At 50.5% G+C, this 16,983-nt stretch overlaps 2 protein-coding genes across 4 annotated transcripts in view; one reads left to right on the top strand and one right to left on the bottom strand.

Annotated features, from left to right (window-relative positions):
• Positions 1-8,673, top strand: part of SRSF11 (serine and arginine rich splicing factor 11) — an 11,406-nt gene extending 2,733 nt beyond the window's left edge. Inside the window, exons 2-12 of one of the 3 annotated variants that reach the window (XM_031064067.1) lie at positions 927-1,047; positions 1,344-1,453; positions 2,636-2,728; positions 3,892-3,941; positions 4,229-4,356; positions 5,250-5,331; positions 5,583-5,714; positions 5,962-6,051; positions 6,574-6,669; positions 7,267-7,405; positions 7,509-8,673. In XM_031064067.1, the coding sequence (XP_030919927.1) occupies positions 3,922-3,941; positions 4,229-4,356; positions 5,250-5,331; positions 5,583-5,714; positions 5,962-6,051; positions 6,574-6,669; positions 7,267-7,405; positions 7,509-7,703 (882 nt within the window). In that variant the 5' untranslated portion in view covers positions 927-1,047; positions 1,344-1,453; positions 2,636-2,728; positions 3,892-3,921 and the 3' untranslated portion in view covers positions 7,704-8,673. The other 2 variants (XM_031064066.1, XM_031064065.1) reach the window with 2 other exon arrangements.
• An 873-nt stretch (positions 8,674-9,546) lies between these two features.
• ANKRD13C (ankyrin repeat domain 13C) overlaps positions 9,547-16,983 on the bottom strand; it is a 14,909-nt gene continuing 7,472 nt past the window's right edge. The window contains exons 9-13 of the mRNA XM_014310616.2: positions 16,435-16,596; positions 15,669-15,748; positions 14,994-15,092; positions 14,321-14,421; positions 9,547-13,508 (exon numbers count right to left, since the gene is read on the bottom strand). Of these exons, the coding sequence (XP_014166091.2) occupies positions 13,378-13,508; positions 14,321-14,421; positions 14,994-15,092; positions 15,669-15,748; positions 16,435-16,596 (573 nt within the window). The 3' untranslated portion in view covers positions 9,547-13,377. The remainder of the gene's footprint in view (positions 13,509-14,320; positions 14,422-14,993; positions 15,093-15,668; positions 15,749-16,434; positions 16,597-16,983) is intronic.

Below are 16,983 nucleotides of genomic sequence, written 5' to 3'. Positions count from 1 at the left end.
CATTCCTGCCCTTTGCCTCCATGACCTTTTTCCCTGTCCCTCCATAACTTTGGGTATCTAAAGTGCTGCCAGCTCAGTGCCACGAGCCAGATATCAGTGCTGTGTATTGTACATTTGTGTAGATTATCGGCACTTCTCAGTATAGGTGGGAGGAACCATTACCTTTATTTAACAGTGGTTTTTCTTTTTTGTTGTTGTGTTTTACAGTTCTTTTCCCTGGTTCAGCCTGAACTATATACCAGGCCCTGCTGAAAATACCACCCAACAGTTTTCTTCTGCAGCTTATCCAGTTTCTCTTAAGTGCCCTGTACATATTGTATGTTTTATGATGAGATGCAGTTTCTTAATATGTATTACAGAAACACTACTGGTATTTGCAACTATATAGTAAAATTGTTTTATTGAACTCTCATTTTGGGGGCTTGGGCACATTAACAAATTAATCCATCTGTATAGGGCTTTTGCTGTTGGATAGAGTAAAACTCCCTCCACAACTGTTTGCTAGTAGGGCCCTGAGCACTCTGTGTGCAGAGCAGGCAGTGCAGTAACCCCTGGGCTTAGCTGGCTGCAAGACTTTGGGCCACGAGTCCCCTGTGCCACGGCAGGTGGCAGCAGCACTGCTGGTGCTCTAAGCTGGCACATATTGGAACAAAAGCATTTTACTGCACAGGTAAGGAATGTGCCAGCATCCCTGTGTGTATCCCAGCCACAGACACACCCCCAGCATTCCCGGAGAGCCGCAGGGACCGCATTCCGTGTGACACGTCAGCAAAAGCCCTACCCCAAACACCCATCCCTTCTCTTTAAGTTTGCCAAAGTTTGTATGGTAGGTGTAAAAGAAAACATAGTGAACTGTACCATATTATTAACCCCTAAATCCAACTTTTTTTGTCTTGTGTATCTTGATTTTTCTGTGTGCTTTGTAGTGAAGCAGCCGACACGAGTCGTTGTTCATAAAACAGCTTTTGAAAGTTGAGAGCACTCTCACCCCTGGAGAACCGACTGTGCTTGCTTACGTTTGGTTCATGACTTAAAAATCGAGTACAGGTGATGAAACCTTGGCAGTGTTAACAACAAAGTAGTGTGTATTGTGCTATTTTTTTGCTCTAGAAACTTAACCTTTTGTAGAGAAAAAGGAACAGTCAAATTGTCACCCATTGAAGTTGCATTCTGACAAAAAAAGTTAATGCTAAATATTAATAGCCATCAAGCTTTGTATTTTAGCCAACATAAGTACTTTCAACAAACTCAGGTGGTGTATCAGGGAGACTTTGCTGGGTGTATTTGTGTATTTGGTGCCTCTGGGCTGGGATGCACTCTAATGCCAGGCTGTTTCCCTGCAGGAGTCATTCCTGATGAGACTAAGGCTTTGTCTCTCTTGGCACCAGCTAATGCCGTGGCAGGGCTGCTGCCCGGGGGTGGCCTGCTGCCCACTCCCAACCCTCTCTCTCAGGTAGGCTGGGGAACCCCTGCGTGTCTTCTGCTACATTCCACTTCATTTCTGCTCTTTCTTTCAGGACTGATGTGTTGATTCCAACTCCTAGAGTGATTTATTGATGGATTGGGACAGCTCTGTCCCAATGATGTGATTGGGGCACGACAGTGACAAGTTGTTAGATGGAATATCCTTATTTCCCTGTTTCCTGGTTTCTCAGGGCCCTGTTTGTGCCTCCCACCCCTCTCACCCTCTGTACTTTACAGATGTGACAAGCAGTAGAGAGCTCACAGATTTTAAATTCCTCAAGTCCAAGGAGCTGCCACACTGTGAGATTCCCTTCATTAATCCTCCAGCTGAGGGGAAAATTGGAGCCTGCTTGTGTGAACCCACAGGAATTCATGTGGAAGATGAACAGTGAGAATTGCACATTGTGGGAGAAGCTGGAGTCACAGCTCAGCTCTTAAGAGGGCACAGAATCAAAGTGCAGGAGGCAAATTAATCATAATAAAGCGTCATTAATTCTGCACTCCTCAAACCCTCCCCAGCTCCTGCTTAGCTGAAGGACCCCCTGGCCGTGGAGCTGCTCAGAAGAGAAGAGCCTAAATTTAACCTTTGAAACCCAGGGAAGGGGTTGGGAGAACCAAATACAACCCAAAAAATTTCATTCACTAAAAAAACTGTGCATATAAATCCTGGAAATGGATGTTGAGCCACCTGAACTGCAGCTGTGTCTCTGAGGCCAGGCTGCTCCCAGCCCCTCTGGTGAGATGTGTTCAGCACATCCATTTTGGGGGACTGTGCTGCACAGTTCAGCACATCTTGGCAGTGTGTGTTGGGTTTGGGTGTCTGCCTCAATCATCTCATTTGAAATGGCCCAAAATCAGCTGCTTTAGGGAGCCTTCTGCTCTCCCAGTAGCTTTTTAACCAAATTGGAGACATTTGCAGGGTTGCAGTATTGTTAAATTGCCTTTCAACATAAACCATGGCCATCTCAACCCCAAAATGAAGTAGAAATGGGGCAATAGCCTCAAAAACTTGGAATGAATTTCCATTTTAGCACTGAAAAATGACTTCATTTTCAACTATCCCTTCAGTTTGCTGGAATGCTTTTCTCCTTCACCTTTATTTCCCCTGCCCAGTGATCTCCCTGACTGAGTTTTGTCACTGCCTGTGCCCTAACTGCTGTCTCTGCCACAGATTGGTGCTGTCCCTTTAGCTGCTTTAGGAGCTCCTGCTCTCGACCCTGCCCTTGCTGCTCTTGGGCTTCCTGGAGCAAACCTGAACTCCCAGGTACGTCCTCATTCCAAATATCCTTTATTGCCCCCTTCTTTCCTGCTCTGAGAGTGGTTTTCATTTGTGTCACTTCACAGCCACTGCCTGGGAACTCCAGGGATTGGAATGAAAAATACCTGCTTGAATAGCAAATTAAATGTTGGAAGGGGCCAAGGAATAATTTGGGGATAGCAATGAAATATTTCAAATATGTGTCATTATTAGGCCAGGAACCTGCCTTGTTCTTCAAGTAAAAAGTAGTTTGATTTTTTAATTTTGTAGGTGTCCACAATGTGGGGAGACTTCATTAGGTTGTTACAGCTGAACAAAAAAGGCTTTTAAGTACTAGAATATTGAGTATATTTATATCAATAAAAATATATCAATATAAATATATTGGTCCTATCTATATAGATAAAATATTTAAGAGGTAAGAATAAAATACTCTTTTACAGCCACAAGAAGCAGCAATAATTTAATGCATTGCTACTACCATCACTTAAATTTTCTATGTATTCCCATGTGGAAGAACAAGCAAATAATGGTGAAAATTAAATAACAGATGAAAAAAGTAATTTTAAAGGCAAATTAGAAAAATGTAAATTTGGGGTGATGGAGGATTTTTGTACATTAAACCATCAGATTGTAACAAACATTTCAAAAATGAAAGTTGAACTTTTTTTTCTTAATACCCCATTGGTGCAGGATGTGACTGATCATGATACCTGGATTATCCTAAGAGCTGTAACATTTTTTTCATGGAATACTTAAATGTTTATAAGTTGTCATTGAGGTCTTCAGTGGACAGACAGCTTAGAGAGGGCTCTGTTCTCTTGCAGTGACAGAAATAACCTGTGCACAAAAAGTTACTAGTACATAAGGATAAACACACCCCAGCAATGTATTTTTATCTGTTGGTATTTTTATCCATTTGTGGTTTTATCCCTGATCCTGCCCAGGCAGGGCTGGCTTTGGCTGCTGTGGAAAATGAATCCCCAGAGCCCCAGTGTGGGGTGTTCACACCCTCCCAGTCACAGCAGCCCAGTGTGGCCTTTCCTCTTGGCTGGGGGTGTTCTGCTCTGGTTTTCCAGCTGGGAAAACTTCCAGGGGACATTCCAAGGAAGGTTCTCTGGAGCTCTCACATCTCCCAGCCTGGTTCTAACTTTGTTTTTCCCTCACAGTCTCTTGCAGCAGATCAGCTCCTAAAACTGATGAGCACAGTGGATCCAAAGTAAGCACCAGTGTTCCCAAACCCTTGTACTGCACTGCTGGGGGATTCCATGGGAATATCTGTGGGGATTCAGTGCCCAGTCCCTGTCCTGCTGGAGCTGGAAGGGCCTTGGAGCACCCTGGGCTAGGGAAGGTTCCCTGCCCATGGCAGGGGGTGGGATCAGATGGGCTTGATGTCCCTCCAAACCAAAACCATTCCAGGATTCCCTGACCCTGTGAACTCTGACAATGCAGGCCTGTATCCCTTGGGTTCCTGAGTGCTGACTTTTGGAATTCTGTGTTGCCCAGGTTGAACCATGTGGCTGCAGGTCTCGTGTCCCCCAGTCTGAAATCAGATACCTCCAGTAAGGAAATAGAAGAGGCCATGAAGAGAGTCCGAGAAGCACAGTCCTTAATCTCTGCTGCTATAGAGCCAGGTAATTGCAGCCTGGAATGAGCCATTCCAGCCAGCATGGGGCTTGGACACAGCACCTGATCCAAACTGATGCTCTGCAGAGCCCTGCCTTCATGCCTGTGCTCTGTGGGGAATTCACTTATTAGGTTTTTAATCATCCTGCAGTGGATGCTCCATTTCCTGCAGAACCGGGTTGGAATTAATCCGTTGATTTTCCCAAAATTCACTGATTTGAAGGCTGTAAAACACCCAGGCTTCCCTGAGGGAAGTTCTTGCTGCTGTCTCAAATTCCAAGGGAACATGGATTTTTTGGCCTCACCACTTGGCACCCTGCTGATGTTTCTCAGGGATGCTTTCCTTTCTCTTCATTCCTAATCTGGGTAGGTTTGTAAATAGTTCTCTTTTGTGGAGCTTCTTTCAGCAGGTTTGATTTTAGAACAAGCTCTGGCAGCTCTCACAAATGTCAGAGCCACCAAATCTGAGAGGCAAAAACTTGAACACTGAAAATACAGAATATCCATCAGTCCTGCAGAGATCCTGTTCTTGCTTAGCTTGAGGCTTTTTTGTGGGAAATTCAAAACAATCATTTGACAGGTTCTTCAGCCCCTCAGGAAATGGCAGATTCTGGGATTTTCACAGGGTTTTCTAGTGCCCTGCAGGTGTCAGCTATTCACTGACTTAAGATTTTTTCTGAATTTTGACTTCTCCAGTTTTGTATAAAACTGTTATTTTGTGTTACAAACATGTTCCCGTCCTCTGTTGGTTCTTTTGTCTTCTTGGGAAGAAAATTATAGATGAGCCTTCATTTCAAATGGCAAGATCAGGTTGATTGATATCAATTATGTGAGGGTCCTTTCCTTTAGATTTTTTTTTTAATGTTTAAACAAAACATTGGTTTTTATTGTACTTTTTCAGACAAAAAAGATGAAAAACGAAGACATTCAAGGTCGAGGTCGCGCTCGAGGAGGAGGAGGACACCTTCCTCATCCAGACACAGGTGACTGAGTTATTCCTTAGCAACACAGCTGGAACAATTCCTGCAAAAATCATTCTTGGGAAGAGCCTTGGGTTTGATTGGGGCTCCAAAGCTTCATTGCCATTTCAGTGTTCAGAGCCCCTGTGCAGGCCAGGCAGAGCCGTGGATGGAGGCTTTGGTTGGGTTTGGGGGTGTCCCTGCCCAGAGCAGCTGGGCTGGGAGCAGCCCCAGGGTGTCCTCCCTGTGACTCCATGTTGGTGTGTCCCTGGCAGACGCTCCAGGAGCAGATCAAGGAGAAGGTCCCATTCCAAATCCAGAAGCAGGAGGCGATCCAAAAGTCCGAGGAGAAGGAGATCTCATTCCAGAGAGAGGAGCAGGAGGTCTCGGAGCACATCCAAAACCAGGTAATGACTCCAGGGAGTCCAGTCCTGAGCAGGGCAGGGACTGTGCCCTGTGCTGGCACTGCTGGGTCCCCAGAGGGCTGTGTCCAGCTCTGGGCCCTCAGTTCAGAGAGGACATGGAGGGGCTGGAGCACCTGAGGGGCCTCAGCCTGGGGAGCCACCCTTGCCCCTCCAGCTCTGCATCCCTTTCCCTGTACAGCACATTAGGAAGTGCTGTTTGAAAGTGACTTAATCTCTTTTCTACAAAAAGGGATAAAAAGAAGGAAGAGAAAGAAAAGAAACGTTCTAAAACTCCCCCCAAAAGCTACAGCACAACCAGAAGATCCAGAAGCACAAGCAGGTACAGAAATGGGATTTTCCTTGCTCTCTTTTTCCAGCAGGATTTTGATGCACTTCGGTATTAAATCAAAAAAAAAGTTCTTGTAATAGAGCAGCTGGTCTGTGGAAGGTGTCCCTGCCCATGGACTTTGAGGTCCCTTTCAACCCAAACTATGCCTGGATCCCATTGGATCATGATTCCAATGAGGATATGTCTGGTACAGGCACAACAGCACCTCTGCCACCTCTGTCTGTAAGACACTTGCATTTTCCTGCAGTGTTTGAGGTAAATTCTTTGGGCTTAGAACAGTTTTTTTTGCTCTGTGTCACAGTTTGATGCTCCAGGGTCACTGCCAAGCTCTTCCTGATTTAGGGAATAAATCCAGTCAAAAGTGTTTCATTTAAAAAAAAAACTTCGAAATTTATCTTGCAGTTTTGACAACTCTTTAGTACTCTATGAGCAGGGCTAGGCTTGGATTAGGGATTCATTTGCAGCTTTAAAACAATAAGCAGAGATTTCCAAAGCTCCTGTGTCTCCCTGCAGAGAACGGCGGCGCCGGCGGAGCCGGAGCGGGACGCGGTCCCCGAAAAAGCCCAGGTCTCCCAAACGGAAAATGTCCCGGTCCCCGTCGCCCAGAAGGTCAGGGAAGCACTTGGCTGGCAAGAATGGTGTCTGGGTGGGAAATTCCCAAATTGTGACCCCCAGGGAGGCTCCTGGGGATTCTCTGTGTGGGGAATCTTTGCTGCTTTTGCGGAGCTGGTCTGGGGTTGGCTGGGAGCTCCATGGGTCAGGGTTCCAGGGGTGATACAAGTAGATGTGCCACCATTCCCAATCCCTTTGGCTCTGCACAGTAGGAATCAGCTGGCTTTGGGTGGCCTGGGTGTTCTGTGACCCTGTCCCAGGATGGGGAGCTCAAGGTGCTCCTCTGTAAAACACTGGAGCACTGCTGTTCTTGGTGTCCAGGATTTGGACTCCATGATTCCTCTGGGGCCCTTCAGCTCAGGAGATTCCATGGTTCTGTTTGCCACAGCATTGCTCAGCCTTGGCTTTGTGGTGTTGTCCTTGAGCCAGAGCTAAGAACTTGGGATTTGGGGTACTTCCTGGAAGCAGAACCTGTTCCCTACTTGCCCTCTGCCATTTTCCGTTGTGTTTGCTGTGGGTAACGCTCTGGGCAGTTCTAGCCGTGGAATGGGGTGATGGGGATGGGCCTCATCCTCTTACTGCTGATCCTCATAGGAATAAAAAGGAAAAGAAGAAGGATAAAGACAAGGAGAGGAGCAGAGACGAGAGGGAGCGGTCAACAAGTAAGAAAAAGAAGAGCAAAGACAAGGAGAAGGATCGAGACCGGAAATCCGAGAGCGACAAGGATGTGAAAGTATGTTCCAGAAAGCCCTGGAGCTGCTCCCAGCCCTGCCCCACATCCCCCCCACCCCGGCCCACAGGGAAGTGCTAACGTGTCCCTTTCCCTGGCAAAGCAGGTCACAAGGGACTACGACGAGGAGGAACAGGGCTACGACAGCGAGAAGGAGAAGAAGGAGGAGAAGAAGGTGGCAGATGCTCCCTCCCCCAAAGGGAAGGAGCCTGGGGCCGAGAAGGGCAGCGGGGATCCGGGCAGGGAATCCAAGGTGAACGGGGACGACCACCACGAGGAGGACATGGACATGAGCGACTGAGCCGCCCACAGCCCCTCAGTGTGATCCTTTATGCTGTACTTGTTAATCCTCAACCTAGATGTATCCAGCTCCGAGCTCTCCATGGTCTGTCCATCCCGATACTAACTCACACCCAAAGCTTGAGACAGGGATCCCCTGCTCCAGGGCCCAGCTGGGGCCAGGCCAGCCCGCACGTCCCTCCCGCAGCACGGGCTGGGCCACCCTTCCTCCCTCCCTGCTTCCCTCCCTCCCTCTGGAGTGTCCCAGGCTGAGCCAGCAGGGCCCAGCAGTGTGGCAGTGTTCCAGGAGTGTGGGGAGTGTGGCACAGCCCTCCTGTCCTGCAGCCACAAAGGGGCTGCCGGGGGCCTCCCGGACACTCCGGAGTCGGCCTTGGATCGCACCAGCTCTTTGTGCTTTTGGCTTTAGTTCTGGTTTTAAGCCACGTGCTGGGCTTGGTTGGGTTTGGTTTCCGGTGGGTTTTGGTTGGCTTTGCCCAGGGTTCTGTGCCCTGACCTTCCTGAGGGCTCTGTCTCCACTGTGTCCGTTCAGCTCCACCCAGGGCGAGCTGGGATGGTCTGACCTCGGGAAGGGGAATCCTGGCCGTGCCCAGTGAGGGAGGGTTGGGGGAGCAGCCTCACCCAGGGCTGGGGCTCAGGAGCTCACCCGCTGCAGCAGGGAGTGCATTTTAAAATTACCTTGGTCTGTTTTTAAAGCAAGTCCATTGATAATGTACTTTTTACTTGATCTCAAGTTGTACAAACGGATTAATTTGTGTTCCTGTCCCGGCCGTTCCCTCCCTCCCGCACTCGGTGATCCCATGGTATTTGCAGAGTAGTTACCCAAAGCTGTTCCTTAGTTCCAGCAGCTCCAGAGCTTTTACTTTTGTGCAGGTAAAGAGACAAAAGTAGCCGACAGTCTGTGCCATGTCGATGTACAGTTTCAGAAAATGTTTTACAAAACTTTGATAATAAAACCCTGAAACTTCACCTCCTCTTCTAGAAAACTCCTGGGTTTTATTTCCACTGCTGGGTGCACCAAACTTAACCTGATTCCTTACAGGGGACTTTTCCATCTCTGTTACAGTGAAGAAGGAATTATTTTACTTTTGGGGGGGGAAATGAGTTAAAATGGGAATGTGGAGGTTTATGGGACTGCTGAGAAGGACCTGGGAGTGCTGGTGGATGAAAAGCAAGAGAAGCTCTGGGAAGACCCTGCCTGGCAGGGAGCACTCGGAGCAACCTCAGGGCCACAACTGCACTTAAGAAAAATCTTTGTTTTAACTGGCAGTGGCTGAAGCCCTTCTGGGAAGTTTTCCTGCCCCTTTAGAAACAGGAGATTTTCCATCAGCAGCTCTGTACCTACAGAGGGAGGCCCTGATCCCTCTCAGCTCAGGGGCTGATGCTGGGGGCAGGAGAGCAAGGCTAAGTTAAAAAACTTAATATCCCCAAACCCATCTCTCCAAACCCCCCCTTCCCTCCCAAAAAAAAGCCCCCAGCCCTCCCTCAAAAAAACCAAAAACCCAGAAGAACCCAAAACCCCCAAATAGTCTCCCTCAATGCCAATATACCAAACCAAAAATCCCCTCCGACCCCCCTGCAAGGCTAAAGCCTCCATGGCCATGCAGGCTTTGCTCTCCATTCCCCCAGAACTGTCCAGCCTGTGATCCAGGGGAGGCCGTTCCTTGATGGAGGAGCAGAAATCTCTGGAAGGACTGAACAGAGTTCAGTGAATTTCAGGCTCCTTTTCCCCCTTCCCTCCTGGGCACCTGCTCCCATCCTGCTCCCTCAGCTCCTGGTGAGGCTGGGAACTGCTCCTGCATCCTTTCCCCATAAAACCTGGGATTCAGAGAAGGCCGAGAAGAGGCTGTAATGAAAATGCAGGATTTTATTTAAAAAATGACCAAGAAAATGCCCTTGCAGAACGCAGCAGCAGGAGCTCGTTCCCTCCCCTCCGGTCCCGCTCCCGCAGCGCAGCCGAGGCCCGGCGGGACAGGAGAGGGAAGCCTGGATTGCACAGGTGGAGCAGCTTCCAAATCCAACAGCATAGTTTGGTCTTTATTCTAACAAATGATACAACCCAAAGTGACTATGAGTGAAGGGAAGGGGAAACCAGGGAGCGGGCGACAGGAAAACCAAGAGAGGTGACTCGTTTTCCATGGGAGTTACAAACTGTCAGGAAAAGAAAAGTGAAACTGCAGCATTACAGGAATTGGTTAATCCGGATTAAATAACGCAGTTCTCCTGGCGGGAATTACAACTCAGGAGCAGAGACAGAAAATAACAGAGGGCTGTGGGAATACCAACGGAACCCGGGGGGATTCCAGCACAAACACATCCGGGAGGGACGAACGGACTCAACGCGGGAACGGGGAATTGCTGTGCTGGGAGTGCAGTGGCTGGACAGCAGCTCCGGAGAGGAAATCCAGGGTGTTCCCTTTGCCACGGGACAGAGCAGGAGCTTGGAAGACCAGAGGAACAGTTTAGTTCTGCAACAACCTGCGGGATCCTTCTGCAGTGAGGTCGGAATTGGGTTGAGCAAAATTCCTGGTTGTCTTTTAAGAGCCATAAAAAAACCTCAGGAAGAAAAGAAGTGGTGGGAGCAGAGCCCCAGCCCGGGCAGGAGCAGCAGGATGTGATTCCCACCAGCCTGGTCCAGCTCCCTTCTCCTCCTGCCCTGGACATCGACTCCAGCTGGGGTGTCCAGGGCTGCTCCTGGTCCCCCCCACATTCCCAGGCCACAGGGATGAGCTGGAGCTGCTGCACAGACACAGTCTATGGATCTGTGCTCACTCCCAGGGACCAAACCCTCCTGGAACACCTGGCCTGGCCTCCAGGAAAACGAGAAAAGCCGAGCTGAGGCTCTGCTGCACCAATGCTGCTTGGAAAAGGAATTTCCCAGAGCCACGGGACAGGGGAGGGACCCTGTGCCCCAGGCTGGGGCTGGGAACACCCTGGAGACACATCCGGGCCCACAGACATTCCCTGTGTCCATGCAACACAACCCAGTGACAAAAACAGGCTTCAGTGGAGAAAACACGGATATAAACATGGATCTCAACGTGAGCAGCCCCTCGGGATCCACAGGCTCAGCCCAGTGTCCCTGTGACTGAGAATTCCTGCAGTGCATCCATCAGGAATGCCCAGGTGTCCCTACGTGTGAGAACTCCTCACCAGGAATGTTCAGACAAGAAACACATCCCAGGAGGAGGGAAGAGTACTGAGAGCAGCTACAGGAGCCCAGGGGCTGCCCTGGGAGCTGGGGAACAATCCAGGGAATTCCCATCCCTCAGCTCCACAGGGAGAGCAGGAGCAGCTGGATTTCCTGGGATAACCCAGAACAGGGACAGCCCCAAAGCTGTGCCCACATTCCAAGGCAGAACAAGCCTTAGGAGCAGCTTCCTGCAGCCCCTCCTGCAGCCCCTGGAAGTGTCCCAGGGAGCAGCCGTGTCCTGGGGCTGAAAATCCCCCAGGTCTGCAGCCAGAGGCCACAGGAACCACAGGAAACACTTCCAGGACCTGCCCTGGGCTTGGGCAGACACCCTGCACCACCAGGGGCTGGTCCAGAGGGGACAGAGCCACAGGAGCCTCAATCCCACAGGAGGCCACCCAAAACCCTTTTGGTTTTCCAGTTCCAAGGCCAGGATCCACCCTGGGATCCAGCAGTGGCTGCACTGCCCAGGCCCCACAGCCCCAGCAACACTTCCACGGAGCCAGGGATGGATTTGGGATGAGCAAAAATGCAAAGGAACACAAACCCATGGATCTCCCTGCACCACTGAGCAAAGGAGCTCAGACATTCACCTCGGGGAGGAACCTCTCACCACTGGAATTCCCAAGGAATGGGTGCCCTCCAAGGCACCTGGCACAGGTCCTGCAGCTACACAAAACATCCCAAAGGGACCCCTGGAGGGGACAGGGGACCCCTGGGAGGGGACAGAGCCCTGTGCTGCCCCACAGGCACCGATCCAAGCTCCAGCTCAGCCCCACAGACATCCCCAGGCTGTCCCAGAGGATCCCACCTGGCTCCCAGAAGCAGCACAGACGGTGTCAGCTCATCCCAGAGGTGTGAAACACGTCAGGAATTCATCATGACTTGGGAGAACAAGTTCCATCATTCCCAGAGGATGCTCCACACCTGCCCTGACACGGCACTGCAGGAGTCATTTCCCTTTGCTTGTTTTCCCTAAAGTTTCATTTTGGATTTGAGTTTGAATTAACAACAAAGCTGCACTGCTCCCCTGTCCCAGTGCTTCCCTGTTCCCCAGGTCCAGAGAGGTGCTGGGAAAGGACCAACCCCACCCTCTCACTCCAGTGCTCCTGGGCCTTTGCTGACAGTGCTTCCCTGGGCCTCCTCCATGTCCCTCCCCAGAGCAGCCTCTTTGGGATGGATCAGAGATTCCAGCAGTTTGGAATTCCCTGCTCTCAGGTGTGCCTGACACCTTTGCCTGTGCTGAGCCCCTCCCTTGTCCCTTGTGCTCAGCACAGCTGTTCCCTCCACTGAGCATCAATGATCCTCTTCATTATAAACTTTGATCCTTAACTCTATGGAATTCCAGAAAAAGTTTTACCTACAGTGCACAAAGAATATAATTTGGAAAATATTTACATTTTTGTACAATGACACCACAGCACTTGAATCTAAATTTCTTCATACAAACAAATAGCACCATCAGCCTTCTGCACAAATCTTGCCTAACAAACCCCAAAATGGTGGATTATTGTTAGATGAGGAGACTGCAACAACTGGGGATGGGAATAAGCTCGAGGAGCTGGAGTACTGAACCATCCATGAAGGGGGGCTGGACAAGATGAGCTTTAAGGTCTCCCCACCCCAAACCAGCCTGGGATTCTCTGTGATTTCAACACGAAGAGGCAGGCAATGAATGTGGGAACACCCCAAGCTGCCCGTGAGCACCACGGTGGCCCCGAGTGCAGGGAGAGCCCCTCCTGCAGGAAGGGGCAGTGCCTGAGCTCCCCCCAGTTCCCACAAACTGACCTGGTGGTGCTCGGCCTTTCTGGGACACCTCTCCCAAGCGAGGGCCAAACAAAGGATTAACAACAAGTGACATTCCTGGCCAGGCAGCCCTGGAGTGCACCAGGCAGGGAGCAGGGAGCAGGGAGGGAAGGGGAATGAAGGGATCAGGCAGGGACAGCACCAGGCTGGGCTGGCGCTGCCAAGGCGCCTCGCTCCCTGCAGAGCACAGCTGGCTCTGCCTGGGTGCAGGAGGAAATCCAAGTGTCAGTGGTGCCCATTTGGTTCATTCATCTACAGCCAAGGCATTCCTTCAGGATACCTTCCAACATTCCGTGGCTGAGCTGGGAGCTCAGGGAACAGGGAGCAGGGGAAGGACAGGGGGGCTCACCTCACCCCAGCCCCGGGCCCAGCTCGGTGCCAAGGTCCAGCAGTGCCTCGCGGATCACCACAAGTGTAAAAAATTTAAAAAGCAGCAGCTCCTCCCAGCTGGGGGTGGCAGCTCCGGAGCCAGGAGCGGCTGTGCCAAAGGGGATGGCAGCAGGAGGCTCTGGGAAGCGGGAGCTGGAGGGGCTGGACGCTCAGTGCAGTGCCAGCTCCGTCCCTTGGCTGCGGGCTCACGAGTTCATCCCTTGCTGTGCCCCACGGCTCTGCCCTGCTGTGGGTGCAGCCATTCCCTGGCCCTGGGACGCCGGGCTGGTGTTCCCAGGAGCTCCCAGCCCCCTTAGAGGTCCGGGAAGCGGCTGGGATCCTCCTTGTAGTCGTCGGGAATGGTGAAGATGGAGTCATCGAACTCGTCGTAGCGGAACTCCTGGAACGTCACAGTGGCCGTGATGGTGGGGAACACCGGGATGTCTGCGGGGACAGGGCACGCTCAGGGACAGGGGACAGCCAGGAGTGCCACCAGTCCCCACCTCTGCAAGGCTGGGAGCAGCCTGGGTTATAGTGGGAGGTGTCCCTACCCATGGGAATGGGAGCATGAGCTGGAATCTGAGGTCATTCCCAACCCAAACTGTTCTGGAACGCTGTGCAAATATGGCAGAGGTAGAGCACAGCCTACCTGCTCACCCAGCTCCCTGCAATTCCAGAACCCTGTATCCCTTAGGAAAGGGACTACTGCTTCTGGGATCATCTATCCCATGAATAAGCTGATCTCAGACATTTCCAATTGTTACAAGTGCAATAGTTTTCTATTTTTCACTTAAAATCAGTCTATCCCCAGTAATCCTTCAAGAAAAGGAAACACAGGAATGTTACAAAATACTCCACACCTGAGATCCTCCCCATCTGCAGGAATAATCCAGCACATCCCACTGCCCTAGGAGCAAGGCCCCAGCACTTCTGTGCTCCTGAACTCTCCAAGAACACATTCCCAGGTGCGGGTTCTTCCCCAAAACTCCACAAAAGACCTTCTGAACATATTGCAAGAATAAATGCACGTGTTTCAATCTGGATTGGATATTCGGGAAAATTTCTCTTGGAAAGGGCTTTCCAGCCCTGGAGGAGTCCCCATGTCTGAAGGGATTTCAAAGCTGTGTGGATGTGGCACTGGGGGACATGGGGCAGTGGTGGCCTTGGCAGTGCTGGGGAATGGTTGGAATCAAGAGGGCTTTTCCAACCTAAAATTCTGGATAAATAAAGCCCCAGGAGGTGCTGTGTGCTCTTACCTAATTTGACAGGAAAGCCTGGTGGAAGCTTCATTTGAACAAATTCTCTAAGTTTGTTAAAGTGCTTGAAGGGTGCAATGACTTCTAAGACATTCAACAACCTGCAAAGGAGAGCAGAGCCCGTGACAGATCCTCCTGCCACACACACCCTGTCCCTCTGCACAGGAAAACATGATCCAAAGGGCCCAGGGGACACACAGGGTGACAATGACATCATTCCCCTTCTCCGTCCCAGGGCTTCAGGGTCACCCCACATCCAGAATTACAACAAACCAACCAGGGTAGCAATTCCTTGTCCTCATTTTCCACAGGAACCACCCCCCCCACCACCCTTCTCCATGGACATGTGGAACTGACCTGGCTTTGCACTGGGTTAGGGGACACAATTTTGTGCTAATATTTATTATGAGGAAACCATTTCAGAATTCTGTGGGATCAGACACTAGTTGCAGATAACTCTGCCCAAAACTCTGCTCTTATGAAGCCAAGTAAGGGCTTGGCTCCTCCCCCAGCCCCAGCAGCTCCCAGATTCCCAGTTTAAGGGATTCTTTTCTCAACATCCTGACTGCACTGGCAGCTCCCATTCCCGTGGATCTGGAGGGCTCTGCAGCTCATGAACACATTAAAACATTCCCAAGAGGAATAACTCCTGTGGCCAGGAGCTTTGACTCACGATTCGATTCCTAAGGGGAATTCCTGGCTCATTGCTATCGTGGCTTTGAAGGTTTTCTTGCTCTCCTTGCAGACCAGCTCCCTGCCCAGGTGAGGAGCTCTGGGAGGGAGAGGGAGAGGTAAAGTCAGTGTTTCCCAGGCAATCCTGGGTTTAGAGGAAGGAAAACAGACTTGGGTTGAAAAACATCAGGGAGGAATCCCTACTTTCAAAGAGCTTGCTTTATTGTAAAGCTGTGCGGAATAAAGATAAAAAAACCTCTTAATTTAGATGACTCTGCTAAACCAGGAGACAAGACAAAACCAAGTAAACTACTCCAATAAAATAATTCCTCATTAACATGGTCTTAATAAATCCTACAGGAAGAGTTTATTAACCACTACCCAGAAATGCCCATGGGAGAGGGGGTGGAACTGGATGGGATTTAAGGTCCCTTCCAGCCCAAAGCATTCCAGGATTCCCTGCCTGTAGCTGAGGCACTGACACTGCTCCCACACACAAGGATCATTTCCCAGCCCTCTGGAGAACAAACACCGAGACACCAAACCCAGCGCTCCTCCCTGCCCACAAAGCAGCACCCACCAAGTGGAGAACCCAAAACGCCCAGCAGACCCCCCAGCCCCCTGCCAGGGATGCAGAGGTGTCCCTGGAAGCCCTGGCAGGCCCAGCAGCACTCACTTGCCACTCTCTGCAGAGATGTACTCCTCCCAGGAGATGGTGTTGGGGGACGGCGGCGTCAGCGACTGCCGGCGCACGGGCTGTGGGACAAGCACAGCTCAGCTCAGAGCTCCTGCCCTCCTTCCCTCCTCCTGCCATTCCCACCTGGAGCTGCCCTCAGCTCCAAACACAGCCACAGCCTGCCCTGCCCAGGCCAGCCCCTGCTCTCAGCCCCCACGGGCACTTTCCATAGCACTGGGCTGTGCTGCTCCACCACGATGAGTTAATTCAGGGCTCTGAGTGCCAAGGCAGCAACTCCAGCTCACACAGAAATAAATTAATCACTTTAAAAGCTCTGTGTGTGTTCCCAGCTGAAGCCTGGCTCTTTCTGAAGAGCTCTTGATTTCCTGGTGCTAATCACAGGCTTCCTCCCATTTTAATGAAGCTCAAAGGAGCACGATTGCCTTTCTGGCTTCCCTTTCATTCCCAACAATCAACATTGGGTCTAAAAGAATCTGCAGTTGATTTGCCACAGCCAAACCCCTCATCTCTTCTAAGAGACAAATTAAGGCTGAATACCCAATATAACCACAGAAATCCCTCCCTGTGTGCACTAATCAGGCTAATTCATTAATGCATCACCAAAATTATACTTGTGGGTCATGTTTGTGATTTTTAGATTATGCCAATCAAAAGAAAATAAAAACATTATCTATGTATTTTGCACCACGAGGAGTGGTGTGCAAGATTATTCTCCCACATCCTGGGCAAAGTTAATCAACTCTACCTCAAAATTCTGCTCCATGAGGTTTCCCCCTTTGCTCAGGCTCTCCATGATCGCTTTATTCCGAAGGATGTCCTCCTCACTGAGATGTTCCCTTCTTTTCCTGGATTCCAACACAAGTCCATTCACCAAGTAGAAATCTGCCAGGAAGTTTCCTACTCTTTCCTGCACGAAAGGAATCGGGACATTAACGACTCACAGAAGATAAAATACAAACATTTTGATTCTTGCCTATCAAATAATGCAAATAATGGCAATAAGGGAACTTGGGGATTGAGCTGGAATTCCCCCAGCCCCCCACATGGGCTGGCACTGGGCAATCCCAAAAATCCAGCAGGAACAGGTACTTCCTATGCAGGGAAGCTTTAAGACAGGGACTGCTGAAGAATTTGAGTGAAATCCCTTTCCAGAGCACTCCCATCCCTGCCTTCCTCCAGCAGGAGCACACAGAATCCTTCCTGCACTCCCTGGAATCAACCTGCAGAGATCACAGCCTCCTGGAACAAAACCATTCCCAGCACAATCTGTCCTCCTCCTGCCCAACAGCTACAG

The sequence above is a fragment of the Geospiza fortis genome, unplaced genomic scaffold (genome assembly GCF_000277835.1).
Source record: "Geospiza fortis unplaced genomic scaffold, GeoFor_1.0 scaffold69, whole genome shotgun sequence".
In the NCBI taxonomy this organism is placed as follows: Eukaryota; Metazoa; Chordata; class Aves; order Passeriformes; family Thraupidae; genus Geospiza; species Geospiza fortis.
Note: the sequence above shows the minus strand (reverse complement) of the source record. Positions and strands in the feature narration are given on the sequence as shown.